General features: G+C 52.8%; 8 protein-coding genes across 8 annotated transcripts; 3 read left to right on the top strand and 5 right to left on the bottom strand.

The window, feature by feature from the left end:
• Positions 1-83: 83 nt before the first annotated feature.
• On the bottom strand, positions 84-3,488 carry PFLUO_LOCUS2783 (uncharacterized protein; the record flags this gene model as incomplete). Its single annotated transcript, XM_073779958.1, has 3 exons — positions 84-2,491; positions 2,547-2,709; positions 2,766-3,488. 3 exons carry the CDS (start codon positions 3,486-3,488, stop codon positions 84-86), a joined length of 3,294 nt encoding a protein of 1,097 aa, XP_073636861.1.
• A 470-nt stretch (positions 3,489-3,958) lies between these two features.
• PFLUO_LOCUS2782 ([NU+] prion formation protein 1) lies at positions 3,959-7,420 on the bottom strand (the record flags this gene model as incomplete). Its single annotated transcript, XM_073779957.1, has 3 exons — positions 3,959-4,691; positions 4,744-5,310; positions 5,367-7,420. The coding sequence occupies 3 exons, from the start codon at positions 7,418-7,420 to the stop codon at positions 3,959-3,961; spliced, it is 3,354 nt and encodes a 1,117-aa protein (XP_073636860.1).
• Positions 7,421-8,658: 1,238 nt separating this feature from the next.
• On the top strand, positions 8,659-10,175 carry PFLUO_LOCUS2781 (citrate synthase; the record flags this gene model as incomplete). Its single annotated transcript, XM_073779956.1, has 3 exons — positions 8,659-8,706; positions 8,771-9,919; positions 9,972-10,175. The coding sequence occupies 3 exons, from the start codon at positions 8,659-8,661 to the stop codon at positions 10,173-10,175; spliced, it is 1,401 nt and encodes a 466-aa protein (XP_073636859.1).
• A 200-nt stretch (positions 10,176-10,375) lies between these two features.
• Positions 10,376-12,312, bottom strand: PFLUO_LOCUS2780 (uncharacterized protein; the record flags this gene model as incomplete). The annotated part of the gene is made up of 6 exons (XM_073779954.1): positions 10,376-10,675; positions 10,725-11,014; positions 11,079-11,747; positions 11,811-11,894; positions 11,953-11,994; positions 12,180-12,312. 6 exons carry the CDS (start codon positions 12,310-12,312, stop codon positions 10,376-10,378), a joined length of 1,518 nt encoding a protein of 505 aa, XP_073636858.1.
• Positions 12,313-13,337: 1,025 nt separating this feature from the next.
• PFLUO_LOCUS2779 (uncharacterized protein) lies at positions 13,338-16,599 on the top strand (the record flags this gene model as incomplete). The annotated part of the gene is made up of 5 exons (XM_073779953.1): positions 13,338-13,658; positions 13,713-15,648; positions 15,704-15,780; positions 15,841-16,044; positions 16,096-16,599. 5 exons carry the CDS (start codon positions 13,338-13,340, stop codon positions 16,597-16,599), a joined length of 3,042 nt encoding a protein of 1,013 aa, XP_073636857.1.
• A 149-nt stretch (positions 16,600-16,748) lies between these two features.
• Positions 16,749-18,797, bottom strand: PFLUO_LOCUS2778 (uncharacterized protein; the record flags this gene model as incomplete). The annotated part of the gene is made up of 4 exons (XM_073779952.1): positions 16,749-17,166; positions 17,219-18,560; positions 18,610-18,738; positions 18,788-18,797. The coding sequence occupies 4 exons, from the start codon at positions 18,795-18,797 to the stop codon at positions 16,749-16,751; spliced, it is 1,899 nt and encodes a 632-aa protein (XP_073636856.1).
• A 2,073-nt stretch (positions 18,798-20,870) lies between these two features.
• Positions 20,871-21,360, top strand: PFLUO_LOCUS2777 (uncharacterized protein; the record flags this gene model as incomplete). Its single annotated transcript, XM_073779951.1, has 2 exons — positions 20,871-21,241; positions 21,315-21,360. The coding sequence occupies 2 exons, from the start codon at positions 20,871-20,873 to the stop codon at positions 21,358-21,360; spliced, it is 417 nt and encodes a 138-aa protein (XP_073636855.1).
• Positions 21,361-21,948: 588 nt separating this feature from the next.
• PFLUO_LOCUS2776 (uncharacterized protein) lies at positions 21,949-23,048 on the bottom strand (the record flags this gene model as incomplete). Its single annotated transcript, XM_073779950.1, has 2 exons — positions 21,949-22,347; positions 22,422-23,048. 2 exons carry the CDS (start codon positions 23,046-23,048, stop codon positions 21,949-21,951), a joined length of 1,026 nt encoding a protein of 341 aa, XP_073636854.1.
• Between the last annotated feature and the right edge of the window lie 585 nt (positions 23,049-23,633).

The raw sequence follows: 23,633 nt of genomic DNA, 5'->3' as shown, positions 1-23,633 counted from the left end.
ACGCCAAACCAACACCGAATAACAATGGTAAAGTAAATCGCAAATAGTATCATACAAGAACATCATCAAGGTAAAGTCCCAGACTAAAACTCAGCGACAAGAGGTAAATCCCTCGAGCTCCGCCCAGCCCAAATACGGAAGTTACCCTCGGTAGGCATGACCCAATTCTGGGAGCGAACGCTCCAGTAACTGAGATCCTTCCGGGACAGGGTCATACTGACGGTGGTAGTCTCACCAGGCTGAAGAGAGACCTTCTCAAAGTTGCGCAGGACACGAACAGGAAAATCAATCGTTTCGCGAGTCCAGTGCTGCAAACTGCGATGTTCGACCACCTTCTCCGGGAAGGAAACATAGACCTGAACGACCTCTTGGCCTGCTCGGGCACCGGTGTTGGTGACGTTCACGGAGAGCCTGAGAATTGGTTCGTACAGGAATGGATTGCCGCCCGGTCCGCCGCCTGCGGGGGATGGGGTTTGTTTGTCGTTGTAGCCCTCCGGATAGGGATAAGGACCCGGGTCGGTTCCCGAGAGGGAAGTGAGATAGGGATATATGTATTTGGGGATAACGTGGAGCCAGGGTGGCATCATGGTCATGGCTGGAGATTCGGGTGGATTGTCGTAGACGGGCGGTTTGTATTCATCTTTGGGACGTGAAGGAGGAAGACGTGATTTTGGCATGAGGGGTTCAATGTGCAGAGAAGAGAAGTTGAAAGTCGTGTAGGAAAGGCCAAAGCCAAATTCGAACCGTGGCGTGATGTTATATTGATCGAAGTATCGGTAGTCGATGTACAGAGCTTGGCCGAAATTGACTTGCGGGACAGAATCGTGCGTCTCGTAAAGCACTTGAGCGCCAGGACCATAGTCTTCCAGACTGCGACCGATGGTGTACGGCAGTCGACCGCTGGCATCGACATCACCAAACAGCACATCTTTCAAGGCATTGCCGCTTTCTTGGCCGGGTAGATTTGCGTAGACGATGGCGTGCACACCGGGTAGATCAGCCCAGGACTCCATCACGACAGGGCCAACGGCATGAACAATGACCACTGTTCTTCCCTTGCCCCGGCCGCAGTTCTTGGCTACGGTTTCCACGAGATGGGCCCCGTTTTTCTGCAGGAGAAGATCATTTCGGTCTCCAGCAATGCCGTCGTACTCGATGAACCCCTCTCCGCCATCAGAGTTGGCGAAAACCAAACACAGATCCTGGTGCATCAGATGTTCGATTGCAACGTTATTTGTCAGATAACCTTGAGTATCCACTGTATTCGCGGGCCATGCTGACTCGAGAGCTTCCCATGGACTAACCAGGTAGGGGAAGTTGACTGCTCCACTACCCCAACCCTCGGCGAGAGTGCCTTGGTTGCAGCCGCGGTCTGGACAGGCATTGGGTCCTTTACCAGGACCTGCATCCTCCCCATAGATGCCGACTCGGTATTTACCACTGGGTTTAGAAATCTCACGTGAGAGCGGTAACGTGGCATTGGTGTTCTTGAGAAGGACAGTGCCTTCAGCGGCCACCTTCCGGGCAATGTGAGAGTGAGCATGCTTTCCATGTCCCTGCGCGTTAACAAAGTGATTGACCACGCCGGTCGTTTCATCCCCAGGACTGCCTTCATAGAGATGACCAATACGATCATGGGTCCATGATGAAAAGTTCGGACCGCCTTCACCGTCCGGCGGAGGCTGTTCCCATGAGTCTTGGCGGAAGTGATACCAGGACGCCACAATGCGACTGACCATGTCGTTCAATCGGTCAATGGGAACTGACGTGTTTAGCACTGCACGAGTCAACTGACTGCCCCAGAGCGAGGTGCCATCGGCCCAAAAGAGGCCATCACCGGGCATACTCATGTCCAAGCCACCCAAGGCACTCTGGACGCCGGACCGCTGAGCGAGCCAGTCAGACTGCACGAACCCTTGGAAACCTAGCTCGTCCTTGAGAATACCGTTGAGAAGCTTGCTGTTTTCACAGGCATAGCTGTTGTTGACCATCTGATAGGAGCACATAACACTCGCCACATCTGCGCGCACGCTTTCAGCAAATGGCCAGATAAAGACTTCGTGCAACGCGCGGTCATCAATGTTGGATGACAGGGCAGACGGAGTGCCCCATGCATTTGGCTGACGGAAGTGTTCTTGTTCATTCAGCACGAAATGCTTCGCAGTCGCCATCACCCCGCTACGCTGAATGCCTCGGATTGTCTCCGCTGCTGCAACCCCCTGCAGGATCGGATCAGACCCGAACCCCTCCCAGTTTCGACCGCCTGCCGGCATCATTCCCAAGGCCCCCATCGACGGGCCGAGAAGAACATTCACGCCTTTCGACTTGGCTTCTAGCCCCATTGCAAAGCCTCGGGCCCGGATGAGCTCACGGTTCCATGTCGCTCCGGTAGTGATACCTGCGGGAAATGCGGTAATGTTCTCGGCATATCGCAGACCCAGTGGGCCATCCTGGAGACAAAGGGAAGGGAATTTCACCCGTTCTGCGGGGCCTGTTGGCAATGTAGTTAGTATCTGGTCCAGCAGCCAGTACCGGCAAGTGCATACCTGTATTTCCAACGCAAAGCCCCATCTGCCAGCCCGTCCCCGTCGTGATATTGACCTTCTCAAGAAGGGACATTTTCCCCACAAGATCCTCGGCTTTCGAATAACTTTTATGCCAGCTTTCACTTGTTCCACCAAGCGGAGCTGGATACCAGGGCAGAGGCCGCTGGGAGACTGTCAGTATCTGGATTATTGGCCACAAAAGACCCAAAGAGAGCTTACATATTCCGCTGCCGCCTTTCCACGGCGGAACCTTCCTAGACCCTTCACTGCGAGCCACATCACGACCAGACCAATCGAGATCAAGACAAAAATCTGCCACCACGATTGCACCCGGAAACATCTCTTCCAGACAGAGCCACAGTAACCCCGGTTGATGCGCTTCTGCCTTTCCCATTTGTCTCGGTCACCCTTATCCAATGGCACACTAGACCCGTCATCTTCATCGTCGCTGAGGATGAGCGAATTATCCAATGAGTCTGCGTCTTCAAGGTCTGTATTGAATGAATCCGACAACGCGTTCCGTTCCGCCTTGAGAAGTCGTTCGATGCGATCGCCCACATTGCGTTGTTCGCGAGGTACGTCAATAAATTGGCCTTCTTCGTCTGCTGTCGCGGGTGTCTGTTGGCTTGACGATCGCGCATTGGAAGAAAGTTGTTTTTTGTTCGGCAATAACTTCACATTGGCGTCGTCATCGCTCGAGGATTCGTCTCCGCTGGCCGGTGTTGTACCGGCGTTATCGCCACGTATTGCACCGTCTTCGGCATGAGGTTGAGGATGGGAGCGGTCGTCTGCTATTGCTTCAGGATCCTCATCTGAAGGAGTATCTTGTAGCGAGGTGTAACCCTTGCTGCGCGACTTGGGCCATCGGGACTTATTTCGCGGGGACAATGATCCGCCGCTCGAGGACCAGGACCCGGCCGCATTGGCAGGTGGGGAAGCCATAGCTCATCGCAAATGCGCCGCACGCATTCTATCAGCAGTTGCAAATGGGCCACGCGAGAACAGTGGTGGGCACGTTGCGAAGAACAGATGATGAAGAAAGATGGGAGTGCCGATCCGGCCAGGCCCAGGGGAGCCGACGGGCGTGCACGGACCTCACCCTGCTTGCGGCGATCATTGCGTGTCCACGAAGGAAGTATACGAGCTACGAGCAGAGCAATAGGGAAGAAATAAACACAACTTTTGCGATTCAACCGATGACTCTACTATCGGAATGATGATGCAGTATCCAAGAGAAGAAGCTATATATACCAAATCATAAAACAACAGACCTAAACGCCGTCTATCAATTTCCACGCAGTTCCCACGAACAAGGACCGAAGAATCACATCGTATGGACTCGTCATCATGCAAGGATATCACGAAACGAAAGTGAACCAAAAGAATTATTATCGTGTGACGGACAAAAAGATTTACGCCTCATCGTCCGTATCGATGGGCTTCGGGGTACCCTTGGGCGAGTTCAACCATTCAATGTACCGCAGGCGGCGGCGGACCTCACGGTCCTTCAGCTGGGCGCGGGTCATCTTCTTCTTCTTCTTGGCACGGAACTTGAGGTCGCCGGTATCCTCGGCGCCGGAGTTGACGGCCGACGCAGCAGCGCTGGTGTTGGCAGAGGCGCCCGCAGGAGTGCCGGGGGCAGACGGCGAGTTAGTGGCGCTGTCCTCGAAGCGATCGAGAGAAACCGCCGTGTTGGTACGGCTGACAATACGTCCCTCGGCGATGTGCAGCTGCTCCGGGCAGAGGGCGCCCACGAACTCCTCGTTGTGAGAGATCATGACCACACCGCCCTTGAAGTCACGGATGGCCACAGCTAGGCCACCTAGCGAGTCACGGTCCAAGAAATTAGTCGGCTCGTCAAGAACCAGCAGATGCGGGTTGTTCCACATCGCGCCGGCCAGCACAACCTTCACCTTCTGTCCACCGGACAGACCGGAGATCTCATTGTGATTGGCGATCTCGGGGTCCAGACCAACATCCTCAAAGTGCTTGGAGATGGTCTTGGGGTCAAGGATGCGGAAACCCAAGCCTTCGCGGGACGCCTCGTGGTCATCAAACTCTTGGACCATCTTGAAGAATCCCCGATCCAAGAGCGTCTCGCGGGAAATCATGGTGTTGTATTTGGGAAGCAGCCCAATCCATTTCCTGGACATTGTCAGTGATGGACAGAGTGAAAAGGGAAGATGCGTCGACTCACACTTCGTACTGGAATGACTTCTTCCATTTTTGGCGACCGATCAACGCCTCGATGCGACGGCCTCCACGACCATCACCCAGATCAATAGGCGTCTCCAATTGAGCCTTGTCGGCATCAGTTAGGATACGCGTTTGCTTCAGGAACACCTCGCGGTCATCCCCGTTGGCATATCGCCACTGAAGATACTGGCTTGGGGTCTTCTCCAAGTGCATCTCCACGTGCTCCAGAGCGTGCTGCTTGATGTATCCCATACGGAGATTGGGATGTTTCTCAACCTTACCAGTCTGGGGGATCGTTTCACCGGTCAGCATTTTGATGAAGGTCGATTTGCCAGCACCGTTACCGCCGATAATGGCGACACGGGAGGACAGCGACAGCGACAGCGAGGCCTCACTGAGAGACGGACGCGGGGCACCGGGATAAGTGTACGAGCAGTTGGTCATCCGGAGAATGGAGCGAGTCTGAGACTTGATACCGGCCAAGATGCCCGGAGGAGGGAACTTGAACTGCACGTTGGATGAGGACAGAGTGTAGTAACTACTGGCCTCAGGTTTGACCTTGACGAAGCTATCGTACAGTTAGCACACAATTTGGACAGTAGTTAACGAATCAATGTCACTTACTCGGCAAGGTTGCCCACGTAGTTGACGAGCTTCTTGCCCTCGTAGTGGTAGATATCGGTGCAGACCTCATCCAAGAAACCAGAATCGTGACTGACGATCAGACTGGTGATGTCGGTGTGTTGCTTGAGGTAGTCCTGCAGCCATTTCACATTGGCCACGTCGAGATGGTTAGTCGGCTCGTCCAGCAGCAGCACGTCCGCTTTCATGAGCATCGCGCGGGCCAGAGCCAGCTTCATCTTCCAACCACCGGATAGCGAGCCAACCGGCTGAGATTGACGTCCTTCGGGTCCATCGGTGAAACCGAACTCCAGCAGGACTTCGCTGATGTGTTCCTTGCCCTGGTCGGAGATCTTAGGATCTTTAGAAACGTATTCGAGGATGCTGAGATCGGCGTCCTCGCCCTGATTGTGCTCGACAAAGCATGTGCGAACTTCGTCTTGTGGCGGGAAACCTTCCAGCTTTTCGTTGGCGATACTGCGCATCAGCGTCGACTTTCCGCAACCGTTGCGGCCACAGAGACCGTAGCGATGGCCTTTCAGCAAGCGTAGGTTGGTGTGAGAAAGCAGCAGCATGCCTCCGTAGGCAAGGGAGAAGTCGGCGTTGACGATTTCGACCGCATTCGGATCCTCCTGAACAGGCTTGCCGAACTTGCGGTGGTCTTCTTCAATAAAGTGCGCCTGTACAGCCTCGGCAATCGCGTCTGACTGGTTATCGGCAACCAGGCCGCGAAGGTATGGACCGATGCAAGCGGGGATGCGATTGTGCATGCGGCAGTTGACATCTTCCCGAACCATACCAGCGATGAAAGACTTGACCAAATCGTGGAACTTGGCATCGCCGAAGCCGCGCAGACCGCCGTGCTCCTGGATCTTTGGGCTCAACACGGCAAGAACGTCTTCAGGAGTGGTCTTGACGATAGAGCCCGAGGCAACCTCGTTGTCGGCCATGGCCTTCTCGATGACATCGAGAGCGCGCGTGGCCAGTTCCCGGACCTCGGGCAGCGAGGCACGGTCCTTGACAGACTTTACACCGGGCTGAAGCTTGGGGAGGAAAGTCCGCGCCTCCGCCGGGTCATGAACCAGCTTGGTCAAGTTCTCCACCACAACAACGGTTTGCCGAAGGGTTTCCTGCGGGGTCCGGGGGGAGTTCAGGGACCGTTCAAGCAGCGGAGTCAGAAGCGCCAGAACGGGAGAGGTAACAATAGCGACGAAGGTGGTCTGGGAGAGAGCGTGGATCGCATTCTGCAGGGTCTTCTCCGAAGGCTGCTCCATAGTCTTGATGAGCAGCGGGATGCGAGGAGCAACGTCGTCGTTTGAGAGAAGAGTGGTCAAGGCAGTCATCGTCTTGGTGGACTGTTTGGCGACTTCGGGCTTCAGGTCATGCATGCCGGACTCGACGATGGGAATGAGCTCCTTAAGAGTCTTGCCCATAGCCTCGCGCAGCAGATCCTTCTGCAGTTCCTCCTCCTTGGATCCATTACCAATTTGCGCCTTGACGGCCATCTTTTCAAGCAGTTTATAGGCGCCAACAAAGCCCTGCCACTTGCCAGATCCCTTGCCAATGTACTGCTGCAGAGCCGGCAAGAGCGCGTTGATCATCGCCTCGGGGCTGAGCGAAGCGAACAGAGCATCGATGGCGTACTGGGCCGAATCGCGCACCACAGTGCCCTTGTCTGCCAGAGCATCCAGGGCGACATTGAGCATACCACCATCGTGCAGCAGAAAGACGACCTCGCTCAAGGGGTGCTCGCGCGGGAATCGCTCGAACAAAGCGCCAATGATCAACATGGCACTTTCCCGCTTGGCTCCATTCTTCTTATCGGCCGCAGCCTTTTTCGCTTCGGCGACAACATTGTAGTTGAGCAGACCGGCGCAGCCGACGCTCTGGATAAGAAGGTTGGTCAAGGCATAGGAGCCATCGAGGGACTGCTGCGAGGTATCGGCAGAAAAGATGGTGTTGATGAGAGAGCCGATCTCGTCCACAGTCGGGGGAACGGCAGACGGGGTTTTGTCGACGACGGTGGGCATGGCAGGAGACTCCACGGTGTGCGGCATCGTCTGGCGGGGGTGGGATGGATTCGGGTGCTGCGCTGGGAGAGGGCTGGAAGACTCCCAGATGAAAGAAATGTGTGTGTCTGGATCTCAGGGATCTCAAAGATGACAGTACACACGAGCCCGATACTTGCCAGCTGACCCCGACGCGATAGAAGTATGGACAACAGGGAATATGTACAGGGTGAACAACGGCTGATGGCAAAACCCAGAGACTTTTTTTTTTGTTTTGGGGGCGCAGACATTTTTGCAGCCAATCAGGGGCCTTGCTGACAAGCATGCTTATCGGCCGGGCCTGCTCAGGCACTCAGGCAGCCAGGCACTCAGGCATCAACGCTGCTCTACTGATGGCGACTGCGTTTCGAACGACCAACTTTGCACTCTTTGCTACGGGTCAAAAAGAAGCCACCGAATAATATATGCACCATTCCTCTCCTATCTCCGGCGCAGTATAGACAAGAAATTATCGAAAGTATAGGCTCCAAAACAAGGACCAGAGTGGATGGAAAGGAAATCACAAGTTGAAGATCAATGCATTTGAAAGGAAACGTGGAACACGAAGCATGGCTTGCAAGGTCTTTCTCATGAGCAAGCAATAAACCTCGACGCCGACAGACAACGTCAACAGAGGATGGACTGCGGCTGACTGTTGTGGCTCCTTCAGGCAGCAAGGCACCGTCCACCGTCACCAGAGTTACACGTGCTAACGGGCGTTCATCCCAGTCTCCTTCCGCTCACCCGATGCACAGATCGAGATAAGGCGGTACTATTCTATCCTCGTGAGGGTTCAGAATGCTTAGGTGAGCTGGAATGCCATTGCGGATAGACTACTCGAGGTCGAATGTACCCCTAGATGCCTATACGAGGGGATAAACTGTTAGCTCATCCTGTCAAAAAAGAAATAACCATCACGATCGCTATATTTATCCCTGCGATCTCGGGCTCAACCCCGACTTTCGGGCTGTGGTGCGCAGAGAGTCTGGTACCGCCTGCAACCGGGCCTCGGTAGGGATCAGACCCCCGCGCTCAACCGAGACGTTGGCTGCACAGTTGATCATCCTCTGTTTCGTTCTTCCTTTCTTTCTCCCTCTTTCTCTCTGGCTTTGTCCTCTCCTGTTGACTTCCATTCCACTTCCTAAACATCCAAACCACTTCTCCCTCACTCTGTCGGTCTCTTCTTCTCCCCACACCGAGTCTCCCGCCCCCCGCAATTCAACCCCGGACCCATCAGCACACTCACAATGGCCCTCAGCCTGCGGTCCACCCGCCATGCCACCAAGCTGGCCAAGGTGAGTCCGACCTCAGTTGCTCTATATGGCTTGGGATGTCAATTAATCAATTCTCTCACCACAGGCTTCTCGCCCTTTCTTCGCGGCCACCCGCCACTACGCAACGGCCGAGCTCGATCTCAAATCCACTCTGAAGGAGGTCATCCCCGCCAAGCGGGAGCTCCTGCAGAAGGTCAAGGCCCAGAGCGACGAGGTTATTGGTGAAGTCAAGGTGGGCAATGTGATCGGTGGCATGCGCGGCCTCAAGGCCATGCTGTGGGAGGGCTCCGTCCTGGATGCCGACGAGGGCATCCGGTTCCACGGCAAGACTATCAAGGACTGCCAAAATGAACTTCCCAAGGGAACCTCGGGGACCGAGATGCTCCCCGAGGCCATGTTTTGGCTGCTCCTGACGGGCCAGGTGCCCTCGACTGCGCAGGTGCGCGCCTTCTCGCGCGAACTGGCCGAGAAGTCGGAGCTGCCGCAGCATATCCTGGATCTGGTCAAGACATTCCCCAAGTCTATGCATCCGATGACCCAGTTGTCGGTTGCCGTGGCGGCTCTCAACACCGAGTCCAAGTTCGCTCAGGCTTACGAGAAGGGCCTGAACAAGGCCGAGTACTGGGAGCCTACCTTTGACGACTGCATTTCGCTGCTTGCTAAAATCCCCCGTGTCGCGGCCCTTGTCTTCCGCCCGAATGAGATTGATGCCGTCGGCACACAGAAGCTGGATGTCGCCCAGGATTGGTCGTACAACTTTGCCGAGCTGCTTGGCAAGGGTGGCTCGAAGAACGAGGATTTCCACGACCTGCTGCGTCTGTATCTCGCCCTGCACGGCGATCACGAAGGTGGCAATGTGTCGGCTCACGCCACCCACCTTGTGGGCAGCGCCCTCAGTGACCCTTTCCTGAGCTACAGCGCCGGCCTGCTGGGTCTGGCTGGCCCGTTGCACGGACTGGCTGCCCAAGAGGTTCTGCGCTGGATCATGGCCATGCAGGATAAGATCGGTACCAAGTTCACCGATGAGGATGTCCGCAATTACCTGTGGACAACTCTCAAGTCCGGTCGCGTGGTGCCAGGGTACGGCCACGGTGTCCTGCGCAAGCCAGACCCGCGCTTCGAAGCCCTGATGGACTTTGCGGCTACCCGGCCGGATGTGCTGGCCAACCCGGTCTTCCAGCTGGTCAAGAAGAACGCTGAGATTGCGCCTGGTGTGCTGACCGAACATGGCAAGGTATGTACAAGACATCTCGATGTCCTTCTCAATTGACTAACCCGTGCTTCAGACTAAGAACCCTCACCCCAACGTCGACGCCGCCTCTGGTGTCCTTTTCCACCACTATGGCTTCCAGCAGCCCCTCTATTACACCGTCGCTTTCGGTGTCAGCCGTGCTCTAGGTCCTCTCGTCCAGCTCGTCTGGGATCGTGCTTTGGGCATGCCCATCGAGCGGCCCAAGAGCATCAACCTCCTCGGCCTGGTCAAGAAATAAATGCCGACCTCTTGTGAGCGACGAAAAAAGCGATGCAAAGCGAGATGATCTTTTATGTTATTTCCCCTAGACTCATATTCTATACCGAGGCTCTTGTCGGACTCGGGGTCCATTCGATTAGTAGACCATGATGTTGCAATATACTTTTTCTTCTACCATTGCAAAATGAATTGATTCCAGATATCTCAAGAATTACCTGACTAAACACTAACAGAGTCAAGCTTTGTCGTCTCTATAACATCTGTGACAACGTTATCGCCTCGATCCCAGCGCTCCCGATATTCACGCATCAAGGTCCCGGCGGGAGGAGCGCATTCCAGGAAATTCCGGATGGCTTCGACAGGGAAAATCCAATGGAGAGTACAGTATACGGTAGCACTGATGGAAAGGCCAGTTAAAAAGCAGATGTAGTAGAGGTGAGTGAGGCCCAGAGGCACCTTGACGGTGGGATTGACATATCCCACGAAGCCAGGTAGAGAGGGGACTGTGCCGCATACCCACTGATACATCGTCAGTCAAAATCCACGTCAAAATATATAGAGAACCTACCGCTATCACAGCTCGCCAGTCCACTCCCCACGAATACCAGTAGATGCTCTGGCTATTTCCGACAAACAGATCATCGACCTTGATCTTGCGCCGATTGATCACGAAATAGGACGAGATCATTAGGCCAGTCATTGGGCCCAGGAAGACGGAGTAACTGCTCAACACAGCCAAGAATGTCGTCGCGGTATTCACTAGTTTCCATGGATTGCAGGCGACGGAGACCAAAGCCGTCAGATACGCACCGCGGCGAATATTGATATACGTCGGGAAAGTTGCCGCTAAGTCAAATCCTGCAAATATCCTGTCAGCAAACCAGGCTATCAAGGCCGTTTCCAACACAGAATGGAGACATACCACCAGACAAGGCATTGCCCGGAACATTAACTCCGATCTGCGACACAATCAAAGCAGCACCACCAAAGAAAGCCGCAGCCCTCGATCTCGAGCCACCATGTTCAATCACCGCACTGAGCAACGTTGGCAAATTCCACTTCGCACTACCGTACCGTTCCTGCGTTGCCGCCGTGACCAGAATGCCAATGACAGAACACAGAATCGCATAAATGGGAAAACTGAATACCTGCCCATACACGGCGTCTCTGGGCTTGCGCGCAAAGCGGGCATAGTCGTTCTGGTTCAGAATGCCTGCTGCGATGGACCCGATGGTACTAATGATTCCGAACGCGATGTTCCAGCCATAGTCTTGGCTGTTATTTGATGCTGCCATGGTCGTGCCAAAGCCTGCTTTGCCCATGGTTGCCAGAGACCAGATGAGGAGAACGATCTCGAAGACTAGGATTGTGGCTGCGGAACCGTAGAAATAGTATTTGAGTTTGTGTGGACGGATGTAGATCACTGGTAGAGATATGACCATGAATAATATATAGGCCATGAAACTGGCTGTTGTTGTCCCCGTTGAGGCGGAGAGGTGGTTTGGGATGCGCTGCTCGAGGGAGGGCCAGATGGCTTGGAGGCAGACGTAGACGCATTCACCTCCTATCCAGGCCTGGAATCCGTACCATACTAGCAGACACATATCGTTAGCAGAAGAAATGTCTGATTTTAGAATTCAACCGAGGTACGTACCGACGGAGAGAAGAATTCGATTCCAGATCACAAATGCACTGCCGTACATTCCCCAGACATACCGATTAACAACCGGAAATCCCACTGCGGCATACTTAGCAATCCGGTCATACACACACGAGCATGGCTCTATGCAACTCACAATGATAATATGCACCAGGCAAAGAATTCAGCACAACCAGAGCTGTAGCGATGAGCTGCCCAATAACAATTGCAATGATTGCCTGCCACCACGTCAAGCCGAGTGCGATAAGCGAGCTTCCAGTCATGTACGAAGAAATATTCGAGTTGCAGAGAACCCCTAAACACCGCCGAACACGCAGACGTCAGTATAGTTGCGACAGGAAATGGAATTCTCAACTTGCGTACAGTAGTTATGGAATGTCCAGAACTCCCAAGTCCTACGGCCAGCCTCAATAGGCTTGATGTCGTTGTTGATCCATCGGTCCGGCACGGGGCCGCCCTCGGTGCCGACCTGGAGTTTTCTGAGGTACGCCTTCATTGAAATGGTTACATAGAAGGAGAAAAGAAGCAGAATAGTGGGTTCAAGAAAGAAGAAGAAGAAGAATGAAAAGATTAGGACTTGCGAGCCATGGTGCACGCGCTAGAATACCCCGGTTATTTACTCCGCATCCTGGGAGAGGACCTCCGATCGGCAAATGGTGGTAAAGGGATTGCGATAACATGCACACGCAAGGATTGCTAGCTTCAGTTAGCTTTTCCGGGCTTATCTCTAGCACGGAGAAGCCCGGCTCACATTGTTGCCGACAATTTTCATGCATCTGAGGCGAGTGTGCAGCTTGTCGGGGTGTTTGGGGCCTGATTGGTGGAGTTGGAATATCTCCTCATTTGGTTGCGATAGGACACGTCCCAAGTAGGCAGGTTGAGAAGATTGGTCGTCGGTTGGCGGCTTGGCCATTTAGAGGGGCCGGACTTGACCCGAGAAGAATCCCTTCGAATGCCGTTGCTTAGAGAGTTTGTTTCTTTCGGGCGGAAAGATGAACGTCTCCTATCAGATTCATAAGTTCGGACCGTGAACCTAGCCCTTCTGTAGTTTTCAGATGTGAGTATTTTGTATTTGGAAAGCCCCTCGCTATCTCTCAGGTATGTCGGACTTTGGCTGGATCCACCTGTCAAGTGCCATAATCACGACTTCCCTCGGCCTAAGACGTTCGGGGTATCCCGCCTGTGGTTGGTGGAGTTGCGCCTAGCGTTGGTGGGAGGGGCTACCGCGATAGGAGCATGCTTCCTCCCCGCATGAGATCCGACTTATGGGAGAGCAAAAAAAAAGAGAGTAAGCGGGTCCATGTAGTATCGCTGGAGCCCCAGTAGGCATATCCATTCGCTACAAGTCGCCGCTGATGGATTCATGTTAAAAGGACCCTCAGGACTGTTCAGGACGGGGCGCTAAATCTCCGGGCGCGTATATATGACCAAAAGACCTCGGAATCGTGTGGATCCCAAAGGGAAATATTTTCGTGATTCATTGTTGAACCCAGTACCTCACGCGCCCTGAAGACCCTCGCCATGACACAAGGTTCGGGCCCGTACCGCATCGGCGTCGACGTGGGCGGCACCAACACCGACGCAGCCATCATCGATATCGCTGCGACTGATTCGGCGTCGCGCGGAGTATGCGCTTCAAGCAAGACTCCGACTACTACTGATGTCACCTCTGGAATTCACGCGGTGATTGAAGATGTCCTATCCAAGACCGCGGTCAACCGACAGGACGTGCTCAGCGTTGCAATCGGAACCACGCACTTTGTCAATGCGGTGGTTGAGGCCGATGCTCGACGATTGAGCAAAGTTGCCGTTGTTCGTTTATGCGGTCCATTCACCAGGCTGGTATGTGCTGAACAGGAATTGAGAGCCTTTGCTAACCCTAGTGTATCTTATTAGGTGCCTCCTTTTTCGGATTTTCCGCCTGCCCTGAAACAGATCATGGGGGGTCCTGTCTTCTACTTGGACGGTGGACTCGAAATCGACGGTCGTGAGATCACTCCGCTCAACCCAGATCAAGTCAAGCAGACCGTAAAAAGCATCCAAGCCGCAGGGATTAAGATGGTTGCCGTCGTTGGCGTATTCTCGCCCCTCGACCATCAAGGAATCCACGAGGAGACCTGCAAGCAGCTGATGCTCGAGCAAGATCCTTCATTGTCGGTGGTGTGTTCTCACCAAATTGGCGGCGTCGGTCTCTTAGAGCGCGAGAACGCAACAATTCTCAACGCCTCGATCTTGACGCTTGCCCGGCGTACCGTGCGCGCATTCTGTCAAGCAATGACCAAATTACAACTGAGCTGCCCGCTATTCCTCACCCAGAATGACGGCACATTGACAGATGCAGCCACGGCAGCAGAGCTTCCAATCAAGACGTTCGCGTCGGGTCCTACAAACAGTATGACCGGTGCTGCCTACCTGGCATCCTTGGACCGCGGCACAAATGCGAAGTCCAACACACAAGTGCTGGTCATTGATGTGGGTGGCACAACAAGTGATGTCTGCGCGTTGCTTCCATCCGGTTTCCCGCGGCAGGCACCGAACTTTGTCGAGGTTGGTGGAGTACGTACTGCATTCTCTATGCCGGAGGTTTTGTCTGTCGGCCTGGGTGGAGGTAGCCGCGTGGTATACGATGCTGAATTGGATCGTGTACGTGTTGGTCCGGATTCTGTGGGCCATTATCTCACCAGCCAAGCCCTGGTGTTCGGCGGAGATGTGATGACAACCACGGACATTGTAGTCGCCTCAGGCAAGGCCAAGATTGGGGATTATGCAAAGGCGCAAAGCATTCCTTCGGACGTGGTCTCCAAGGCGCGGCTGCAGATCAAGAAGATCCTTGAAAGAGCAGTTGAAGATATGAAGGTCTCCGATCTGCCAGTTACGTTGCTATTGGTCGGTGGAGGCTCGATCGTCCAGATGGATCAGCTGGAAGGTGTGGCCGAGTGCATCATCCCTCCCCATCACGACTCAGCAAATGCAGTGGGTGCTGCTATTGCCAAGGTTGCTGGGGAGGTTGACATTATTGAGATTTTGGCCGATCGTGATGAGAAGACTGTGCTAGAATTGGCCAAGAAGCAAGCCATTGAGGCTGCAGTGGCGCGTGGAGCGGACAGGGCAGATGTCAAGATCGTGGAGATTGATAAGATTCCTCTGCAGTATGTCACGAACAAGGCGACCCGGCTAGTGATCAAGGCTGTTGGTCGACTAGCTTTGCCCGATGCTACTGCGCCAACCGTCAACAGCACCCAGCCCAATGAGGTTGCCGTTAATGGCACGAATGGCGTGGCTGACCAGGATGCGGAAGACTTCAGCAACGGAGTGTCCCAAAAAGCAACATCGGATGCTCTTGAATCCTCCGTAAAATTCTCAATCTACATGGACCTTGACGCCTATAAGCCTGATGTACGAAATGGGGTTTGGTATCTTTCTCCCGTCGACCTCGAATTCATCGCAACGGGTACGGGAGTCCTGGGCACCGGCGGCGGAGGCCCATCTCGACTTCAATATCTGCAATGCCTCGAGGCTCTCCAAAACCCTGACGCAAAAGATAAGATGAGAGTGATGTCTTCCAAGAGCATGAAGGACTCCGATATCTGCGTTTTCGGGTCTTGGTACGGAGCGCCGAGTGTGTCGGGCGAGCGCATGCCTGCTGGACCGGAGATCATGGATGCAATAGAGTATTCGGTCAAATATTCTGGTCATGATCACTTCGAGGCTGTTATTGCCGATGAGATCGGTGGCGGCAATGGCATGTCCACGTTTCCTACGAGCGTGCACTATGATATTCCTGTCATCGACGGTGATCTGATGGGCCGTGCGTATCCGACATTGGAGCATGGTGAGTTTTGATCCTGCTTTCTTTTGTGATCCTGATGAGACTAATGCGAATACAGGTACTCCATACGTATATGGCGAGCCCATTACTCCGTGCGCTATTGCAGATGGGAAAGGCAATGTTTCCGTTGTCCTAGTATGTGACAGATATACAAAAGCCCCGTCCCGGTATGGCCACCATCTGACTTGACATTAGAAAGCCGAATCAAATAAGAGAGTGGAAACCATGATTCGTGCGCAGTGCGTGGATTTGGGCCTGAAGATGGCCGTGGCGTGCACTCCCCTGACAGGCGAGGCTATCAAACGTTATGCCATCCCTAACACCGTGTCTCAATCATGGTATATTGGACGTGCAGTGCACAAAGCGAGACGTTCGAAGACCAACCTTATCAAAGCCATTGTAAGTATATCTAATCTTTATTTCTCTTCGCCGTTTAACACAGTTCTACAGTTTGATACATCGCCCGGTCGACTCTTGTACAGCGGCAAAATCATCGACGTAAAGCGCGACGTCAGCCGCGGGTATACAATGGGCCAGTGCACCATCGCCCCTCTGAATAGCGATGAGCGAGACCTGGGTACCACTGATACCGGCACGCAATCTACACCGGATGAACGTTGCATAATCATCCCTTTCCAGAACGAGTACCTCTACGCGGCGTACGCAGACGCTGCTGAACCCGACGATGCGTCTCGCCACGAGATTATCTGCACAGTACCAGATCTTATTTCTATTCTGGGACAGGACGGAGAGGCGATTGGATCGCAGGAGCTGCGGTATGGATTGCGAGTCAGCGTCATTGGAATGTCGGCGCATCCGTTATGGACGGGCGATGCCCGGGGCCTGAAGGTTGGCGGGCCGGAAGGGTTTGGGCTGGATATGAAATGGAAGAGTCTGGGTCCGTATCAGGAGCCGAGGAGTGTGATTGAGGAGTTTGACAGGGGGGCGGCATAGATGTTTGTAAATTTTAAGGTACAAGAATTCAACTACGTTTTATCTCTTTAGCTCTGCGATATAAGATATTTACTTAACATGGTTACTATTGACGAAGATTTCTTCGAAAGCCCCTCGTATCCAAACGTACACAGTACAAAGCTCACCCATCACAGTCGTGCCGTCCCGTTCGAGAGCTTTTCCCACTGCTCCTTTCCAAAAGCCGAGTAGCTATCCTGACCGGCTGCCATCCAGTGGAATTCATCCGCTTGTCCGTGTGGAACCTTGGTTCCAATCAAGGCGGGGTCAATTCCCTCGTCGCGAAGAGGCACCTTGTTCTGCTTGTGGTTGTGGATGTGCGTTGGGTTATCGACGACCCGCAAAAAGATCGGGACAGCGTATCGGGGCAATTTGGAACGAGCAAAACGTGCAAGAGCCCCGTAGTCAAATGTCTGACGAGCCTCCGGGCTGATTTGGAGAGCGGCGCAACCGGCTCGTCCTTCATGGTTTGGCACCGTTACTCCATAGACGTTGGCTTCGAGGACACCGGGGAATCTGCCCATCACCTCGGAAACCTCCGCAGTGGCACTAACGAATGATCAGTTTGCTGTCCATCAAGCCAGGGAGTTATTGCACTTACACATTCTCGCTCTTCCAGCGGAACGTATCCCCAAGCCGATCCATGAAGAACCAGCGGCCATCGCTCTGGCGGCGGAGCGCGTCACCCGAGCGATAGTACAGGTCACCCTTCTTGAAGACGTCACGGAGGAACTTTTTGCTCGTGGCTTGGTCGTTACGCCAGTATCCCTGGAATGCTTCTTCGCCGGGGATACTGACGAGAATCTCGCCACCCTGTTCATAGGGAGACCGGACAGCGAAGCCAGTCTTGGGGTCCCGGAGGATGTCGCCGGTCTCCGGATCAATGGCCACCGGCACAAAAACATTGTGCAGCAGGCCACGCAATATCAGGCCATGGTGGCCAACACAGCCAGCCGTAAAGGGACCCCGGTTGTAATTAAACAGACCGAAAATACCCTCAGTACTATTGAAAAACTCGCCCACCTCGGGCACGCCGAACCGCTCGCGGAACTGTTCCCAGACATCCGGACGGAGACCATTGCCGTACATGCAGCGCACCTTGTGGTTCTTATCCTGGGGGGATGGGGGCGGTGCAAGGAGGTAACGAGCTGTTTCGCCCACGTAGACGAAGATGGTCGACTCTGAGTCTCGCACGTCGTTCCAAAAGTTTCGGACGCTGAACTTCGGGCCGATTGCAATGCTCACCCCGGTGGTCAAACAAGCGATCAGAGACATAGCTGCCGTGCCGTGGTATAAGGGCATGCAGCTATACCAACGGTCACCATCTGGCCCTTCTTTGTCTTGCATTGAACCACGGCGGATACCCAGCGTAGTATACAGACGGGACATGGTGAACGCGCAGCCCTTGGGCATGCCGGTTGTGCCCGAGGTATAGATCAAGATCGATGGGAATTCACCCGCCATATCCACCGCATACTCCTTGGGCGGCGTCGCGGTGGGAAAAGCGCGAATGTGCGACCTGAGAGAATCATCCAGGACCACTGGCTTCATCCCCAGCTGACCTGTAATGGCGTCCCTGCATTCCTCCACCCGGGCCTGGCAGGCCGGGTCCTCGTCCACCAGCATCAGCTTGGCGCCGCTGATCTTCAAGCAGTGCAGCAGGGCATCGCCGTTCAGATTGTAGTTGACTGCAGCCGGGGCGCATCCAATACTCCACAACGCAAGCCATGCAATGATAAACTCCTCTCGGTTCTGGAGGTAGAACGCCACCAAGTCGCCTTTCTGCACCCCCTGAGACAAGTAGAACTGGGCATATTGGCATGCCTGCTCCAAGATATCTCGATAGGTGTAAGAGCGGTTGCGCGTCCATATACAGATCATGTCGGGGTATTTCTTCGCGGTCTCGAGGAAGACAAACCACACATTTCCGCGGCCTCGGCCGACTGCTGGCAGTCAGCATCAATGCAATCCCAAAACAGATGGGAAGCATACAAGCACGAGCATGATCACGCTCACTCTTCTTGAGTCTCACCACGTTCGATACATCCTTCGCGATGTGGAATTTGGCGTTCAAGTAAGCTGCTACGGTGGCTCCTCCAGTCAGTGCAGCGGCGGCGGTACCTTGATTGACGTCAGTAGTCATAGTCACATCGGGAGCATGTCCACGCACCTAGATCCATTTCTCTGTCGTCTAACGCAGTCCAATGTGTTCTATACAATATCTAAGGAATGAGCAAAGTCAAGGGTCGCATGAAAGAAAAGATCAAGTTGCCGTTTGCCGACCGCAGAAACAGCCTCGGTCCCCATAATGCGGGGAACCAACATAATTCCCAATGCAGGTATGTAAGCATAATTCTCACCGCCTGGCAGAAACTCGCCTCGCTTTTGATCGCCGAGTCAAAGAGGCTGGCGATCTCATCTGGATGCTCGCTTCCTGATTTATTACCTGGTCGGCACATGTGTCTCTCCAAACCAGCGTGGTCCATGTTCTCAGTCCCCACTGTCGAGACCCGTCTCATATTCCCGATCATTTCGAGCTTTTGCAGCTTCACGCCCTGTACTGTTTTCTACGAACGACACAGCCTATAGTGCAAGTCGCGACATTGTGAAATCCGTCACGTAGGTTTGAGTGCTTTATTCACTGTGGAGACGGAATGGTCTTCCGGTTTGGCTTCTTGCCTACAACTCAACTTAATCGCCGTCAGAGGCATGCTTCCACGTATTGCGGTCAGTATCGTTTCTTTGACGATATACTGACCAGACGTTCTCAGGAACTGCAGCCTGTTGTTGGAATTTTTCTCAGAACCACTTACTTCATCGTTTCTATCGTGGCTTTGGTATCTTTGCTACCATCCCTGGCCGTGATGAGTGGCTGCGCACTACTCTTGAGGTCAAACCCGACTAGACAGGGGTCGTAGGAGGGGCTGTGCTAGCTGCATACATACCTAAGAATAGATATGAATACCACAAATAATGTGAGAGCTACATCTCTGAGTCTTTAGGACTGATCAAGAATTTTCAGAATTATCGTTGAATATTTATGGAGAACGCGATGCAAAACAAGCTCAAGTAAAGCCAGAAGGCTGATTAGTATCATCCACTACTCCTCAGTCTAGATGGGATCAGCAGTTACACAGCCCCCACGAGCAGCTGAGCACGAACTAGCACTAGTGACTAGTTTCAGTTACGCCCTGCAGCGCGTCCATCTTTAGAAGGGATCTGAATGGAGGTCAGACTGCGGTCTGTCCGACGCAGAGGCCTTCGCCGTACAGTTACATCTGGCGCAGCCATGGTCCAATTATGGAAATTCAAAAGAAACGCATCACTAGTAAATCTACCAGGTAGTCAGAATTGACAATGATGAAACCGATGGTATTCAGTCTAGCTATCATGCCTGAAATTATAGAAGGCAGAAAGCGGAAAAAACTGCCGGAATGCGCACTGGATGTCTAGATTCCATGGAAGAGATCAACTCCATGGAAGAGATCAGGTGATCAGGATGCATCCTAGTAAATTACTACGTAGTGGGAATTTCTCTCTGACAGGAATGCCACTATTTTATCAGGGGTATTGACCCTCCTCCAATCAGACAAACTCCCGTACCAACACCCGTCTGAATTTCACCACTTGAAACAGTTGCCTCAGTGTACTCTGCTCAACAACCCGCTCTAAGCGCGTCTTATTCACGTCATGATGCCACACCTAAAAGTTGCTGCCTGTGGCTGAGGTTCCTGCGGTGTGGCATAGCCCATTCCAGACCTCATTTTCTCAAAGAAGCCGAACGAACCACTATGGCTCGGCTGACCATCGATCTGCTCTGGGTGTCAGGCCATTCAGGCATAAAAGCAGCGCAATGTCTCTAGATATGGCTTTTCAATTCTATTCACGGTTCAAGTTCACAACCGACTACGACTTGGCTATTGTCCTTTGGGGTATTCAATTTTACCTTACTGCACGTTATACGGCTCTTACTATCAATGGAGTCCCCTACTTCCCGCATCCTTTCTGACATTATTGGGGTTCATCTCCCAGAGACGGAATCTATACGCTGCTTTGGAAAATCACAAGCAGGTGCTGGGACTCTCCGACCTTGTAAACGACATCTTGCAGAAGCCAAGATAGTCAGAGCTCGGGAAATCCTTGAGCAATCTTTGACCTGTCTGGAACAAAATGGTCGGACTATCGATAGTTATATCGAGGAATTGGCAAAACTGCTTATTCAAAACGGCCATGTATATGATGCCAAAAGGGCCATGACTCTCGAATGGAGTGCCAAAGTGGAACGGCATCAATCTCAGCTGAGAGCTCCCAGTGAATACATCTGCAATAGATCACCGCAAGACAATTCTCGCAGCGAAGCTTACAGGAGCCATGATATTTATGAGGAAGTCGAATTCCAAGCCTCGTCTCGCACGCCGACTGAGATTTCATCCATGTCAAGGGTACATGAGGAGGCTTCCAATATCAACCCAGATGATCGTGGTCTTTATGTCGAATATGACACGCTCACTGATGAAGAAGCCGTTGAAGAACCCATGCAAGTCGCAGTTTCAGAAGCTCACAATATTGAGCACCGCAGTCTTCTTGATCTTCATGAGCGCGCGGAATTCGAGTTCGAAGCAGTGTCCGAACACACAACTAACAGCTGCTTATCGGGATCTTCTAGTATTCTTGTCTGTATATTTAGTCTTCTACAGGTTAAAGTGGACAATACTCAAGTCCATGATGATGCAGGCCGTGTAAGGAAACAAACTGTCGTTGAATGCAAGCTCCAGATGGATGTACGGGATACCCTTCGAGACTGGTTTGCAATTATGTCGCCTTGGTTGGCAGTGGGGGGTGGCGCTTTTTATTTAGTTGTCTTGTTTCACATTTTGATTAGTGTTTTATTGTCTGGTTTTATGAGCTTTTCTTTGGTCTGGTGATTTCAGATACGATACCCCTGGGAGATTGGCGATGGATATTATCAACAATGTGCTTTCTTTGCAATGAATTGCCTGGATTGAATATCTTGTAAAGCAATCCATATTATTATTATCATCGTAGTTCTTTTCTATAGTCCTAGAGAATACAATTCCAGATACCTCAAATATAGTTTTTCTTCTTCCCTTTTAGGTAAAAAGCTCGCTTTTTTAATCTGCGCGTCTTTTCTATGAGCCTTCTCTGTATGGAACTTTGATCGGAAAGGCACACTGAGCCTAATGAGAGATAGATAGTTCATGGACTGATATCTGTAAAGGAAAGAAGCTAGCAAGAAAGCCGCTAAACTATGTACAGAAAGCCAGTCATTAAGAGGAGCAAGCGAGGATACCTAACAAAGTCAACCTCGATTTATTGCGGGCCCCCAGCAGGACCATTGTAGTCCCAGTAGTCAGCGCCCTGATTGGTACAGGAGGAGCCAATGATACAATTGTACCCACCCCCCTCGTTGTTGGAATTGGGAGAGCGCATGATGAAGGTTCCGCCGGAGGGACTAAATCCAGTGCAGTCATTATACGCTCCGTTCTGGACGGTATACGCGGTATGAGCTGTGTTGTACCAGACGCACACGGTGTCGTTGCTGCTGCCGGTGCAGGAGTACGTGTCCCCGGTCGTCCAGGTCACGCTCACGGCAAAGCCGCCCGTAAGCCATTGGAACGCAGTGGCAGTAGCGCTCCAGCCGATGGTATAAGAGATGCTCTCCGACTGACCGACGGTACAGCTTGTTGCCTCGCCGCAATTTACATTTTCCTACGCAGGAGATTCGTCAGCTGGCCGACTTCTTTCACAGCCTCCGTTGAAACCAGATTTTGTAAGATACTCACACTAAGCTGTGTGTGGAGATAGTTCTGGTGCGGGTCTCCATCCCCGACAACCTGGGTGTCGGAGCTCCATTGACCGCACGCAGTCTGTCGCTTGTGCAGCATAGGCAGATCATCTATGTCCGTCATTCCGGTCTCTGGTGCCTTGTTTTGAGCAAGGATGGAGCGGAAGGCTGCCTCCAAGCTAGGAGTATTCCCACTGTTGAAGCAGCTTGCCTTCTCCCCGTTACTGATTGGGGTCAACGGAAGAGAAGTAGGCAGTGGAACCGCACAGAGTATGAAACTCTCAACATCGTTATATGTTCGGCCGCAAGTGATACCACCAGAGGTCTCAGGATCTTCGTTGACGATATACATATGGTTGCCAACGGCGAGTGTACCGGCACCATTCTCGTCCAAATCGGCTTTGATGGGCTTTTCAGCGAAGGCACCCGAGTTGAGGATATTAGAGCAAGCATAACCCAGAATCTTGGAAGATTCCTGGCTCAAGACCGTAATATCCATCTCAGAAGTAGCCTTGATCTGCTGGATCATGACATCGACCTCCTGGGTCTTCTGCTTATCATGAGGAACGGCCAGGGCAATGGACACAAGCCCTGCCCCCGCGGTAATAAGCATCAAAAATCTCATATTGGCTAACAATTTCTGAATGGATTTCTCAACAGTAATATGAATTGGATGCTCAGTCTGTCTCATTTTGCACGACGTCCAACTCCCTTTTATATTCCTCTTATCTTTCACCATTATTTCCAGACCTCAAGTTCGGCCACTATGGTACAATATAGAATACCGGATTGTGAAGTCAAATCGACTGAGCTAACGCTATCTAGGAAGTGGATAAGAGGGAAAACAGATTCAGGATCGTGAAGGAATCGCAAAGACCCCTTGACCGCGGATCAAGACACAAAAACGGGTGTGTCAAACATTGGGCCCCAATGTCTACTGCGCACAGGCGCCGTCAACCTCAATCCTGTTGTTGCGGTTATCTTTTCCGCCTCCAGTGTTGTCACGCGCCACCCCGTTTAAGTCTAAGCATGAAATAACCTTTGGCCCCAACTAGAAACCCTCCAGTGTTTCGTATTCATCCTGGCCATGAAGAATTTAGTCAATCGACAATATCTTTATGGCGAATTGGGTTGATCGACGGTCAGCAGGAAACGCACTGTTCGTGTTTTTTCCCCTGCCTTTTTGGGGGCTTAAACTGTTGCCGTAGCC

This window comes from Penicillium psychrofluorescens (assembly GCF_964197705.1).
Source record: "Penicillium psychrofluorescens genome assembly, chromosome: 2".
NCBI classification, from domain to species: domain Eukaryota; kingdom Fungi; phylum Ascomycota; class Eurotiomycetes; order Eurotiales; family Aspergillaceae; genus Penicillium; species Penicillium psychrofluorescens.
This window is presented reverse-complemented; position numbering and strand designations above follow the sequence as displayed.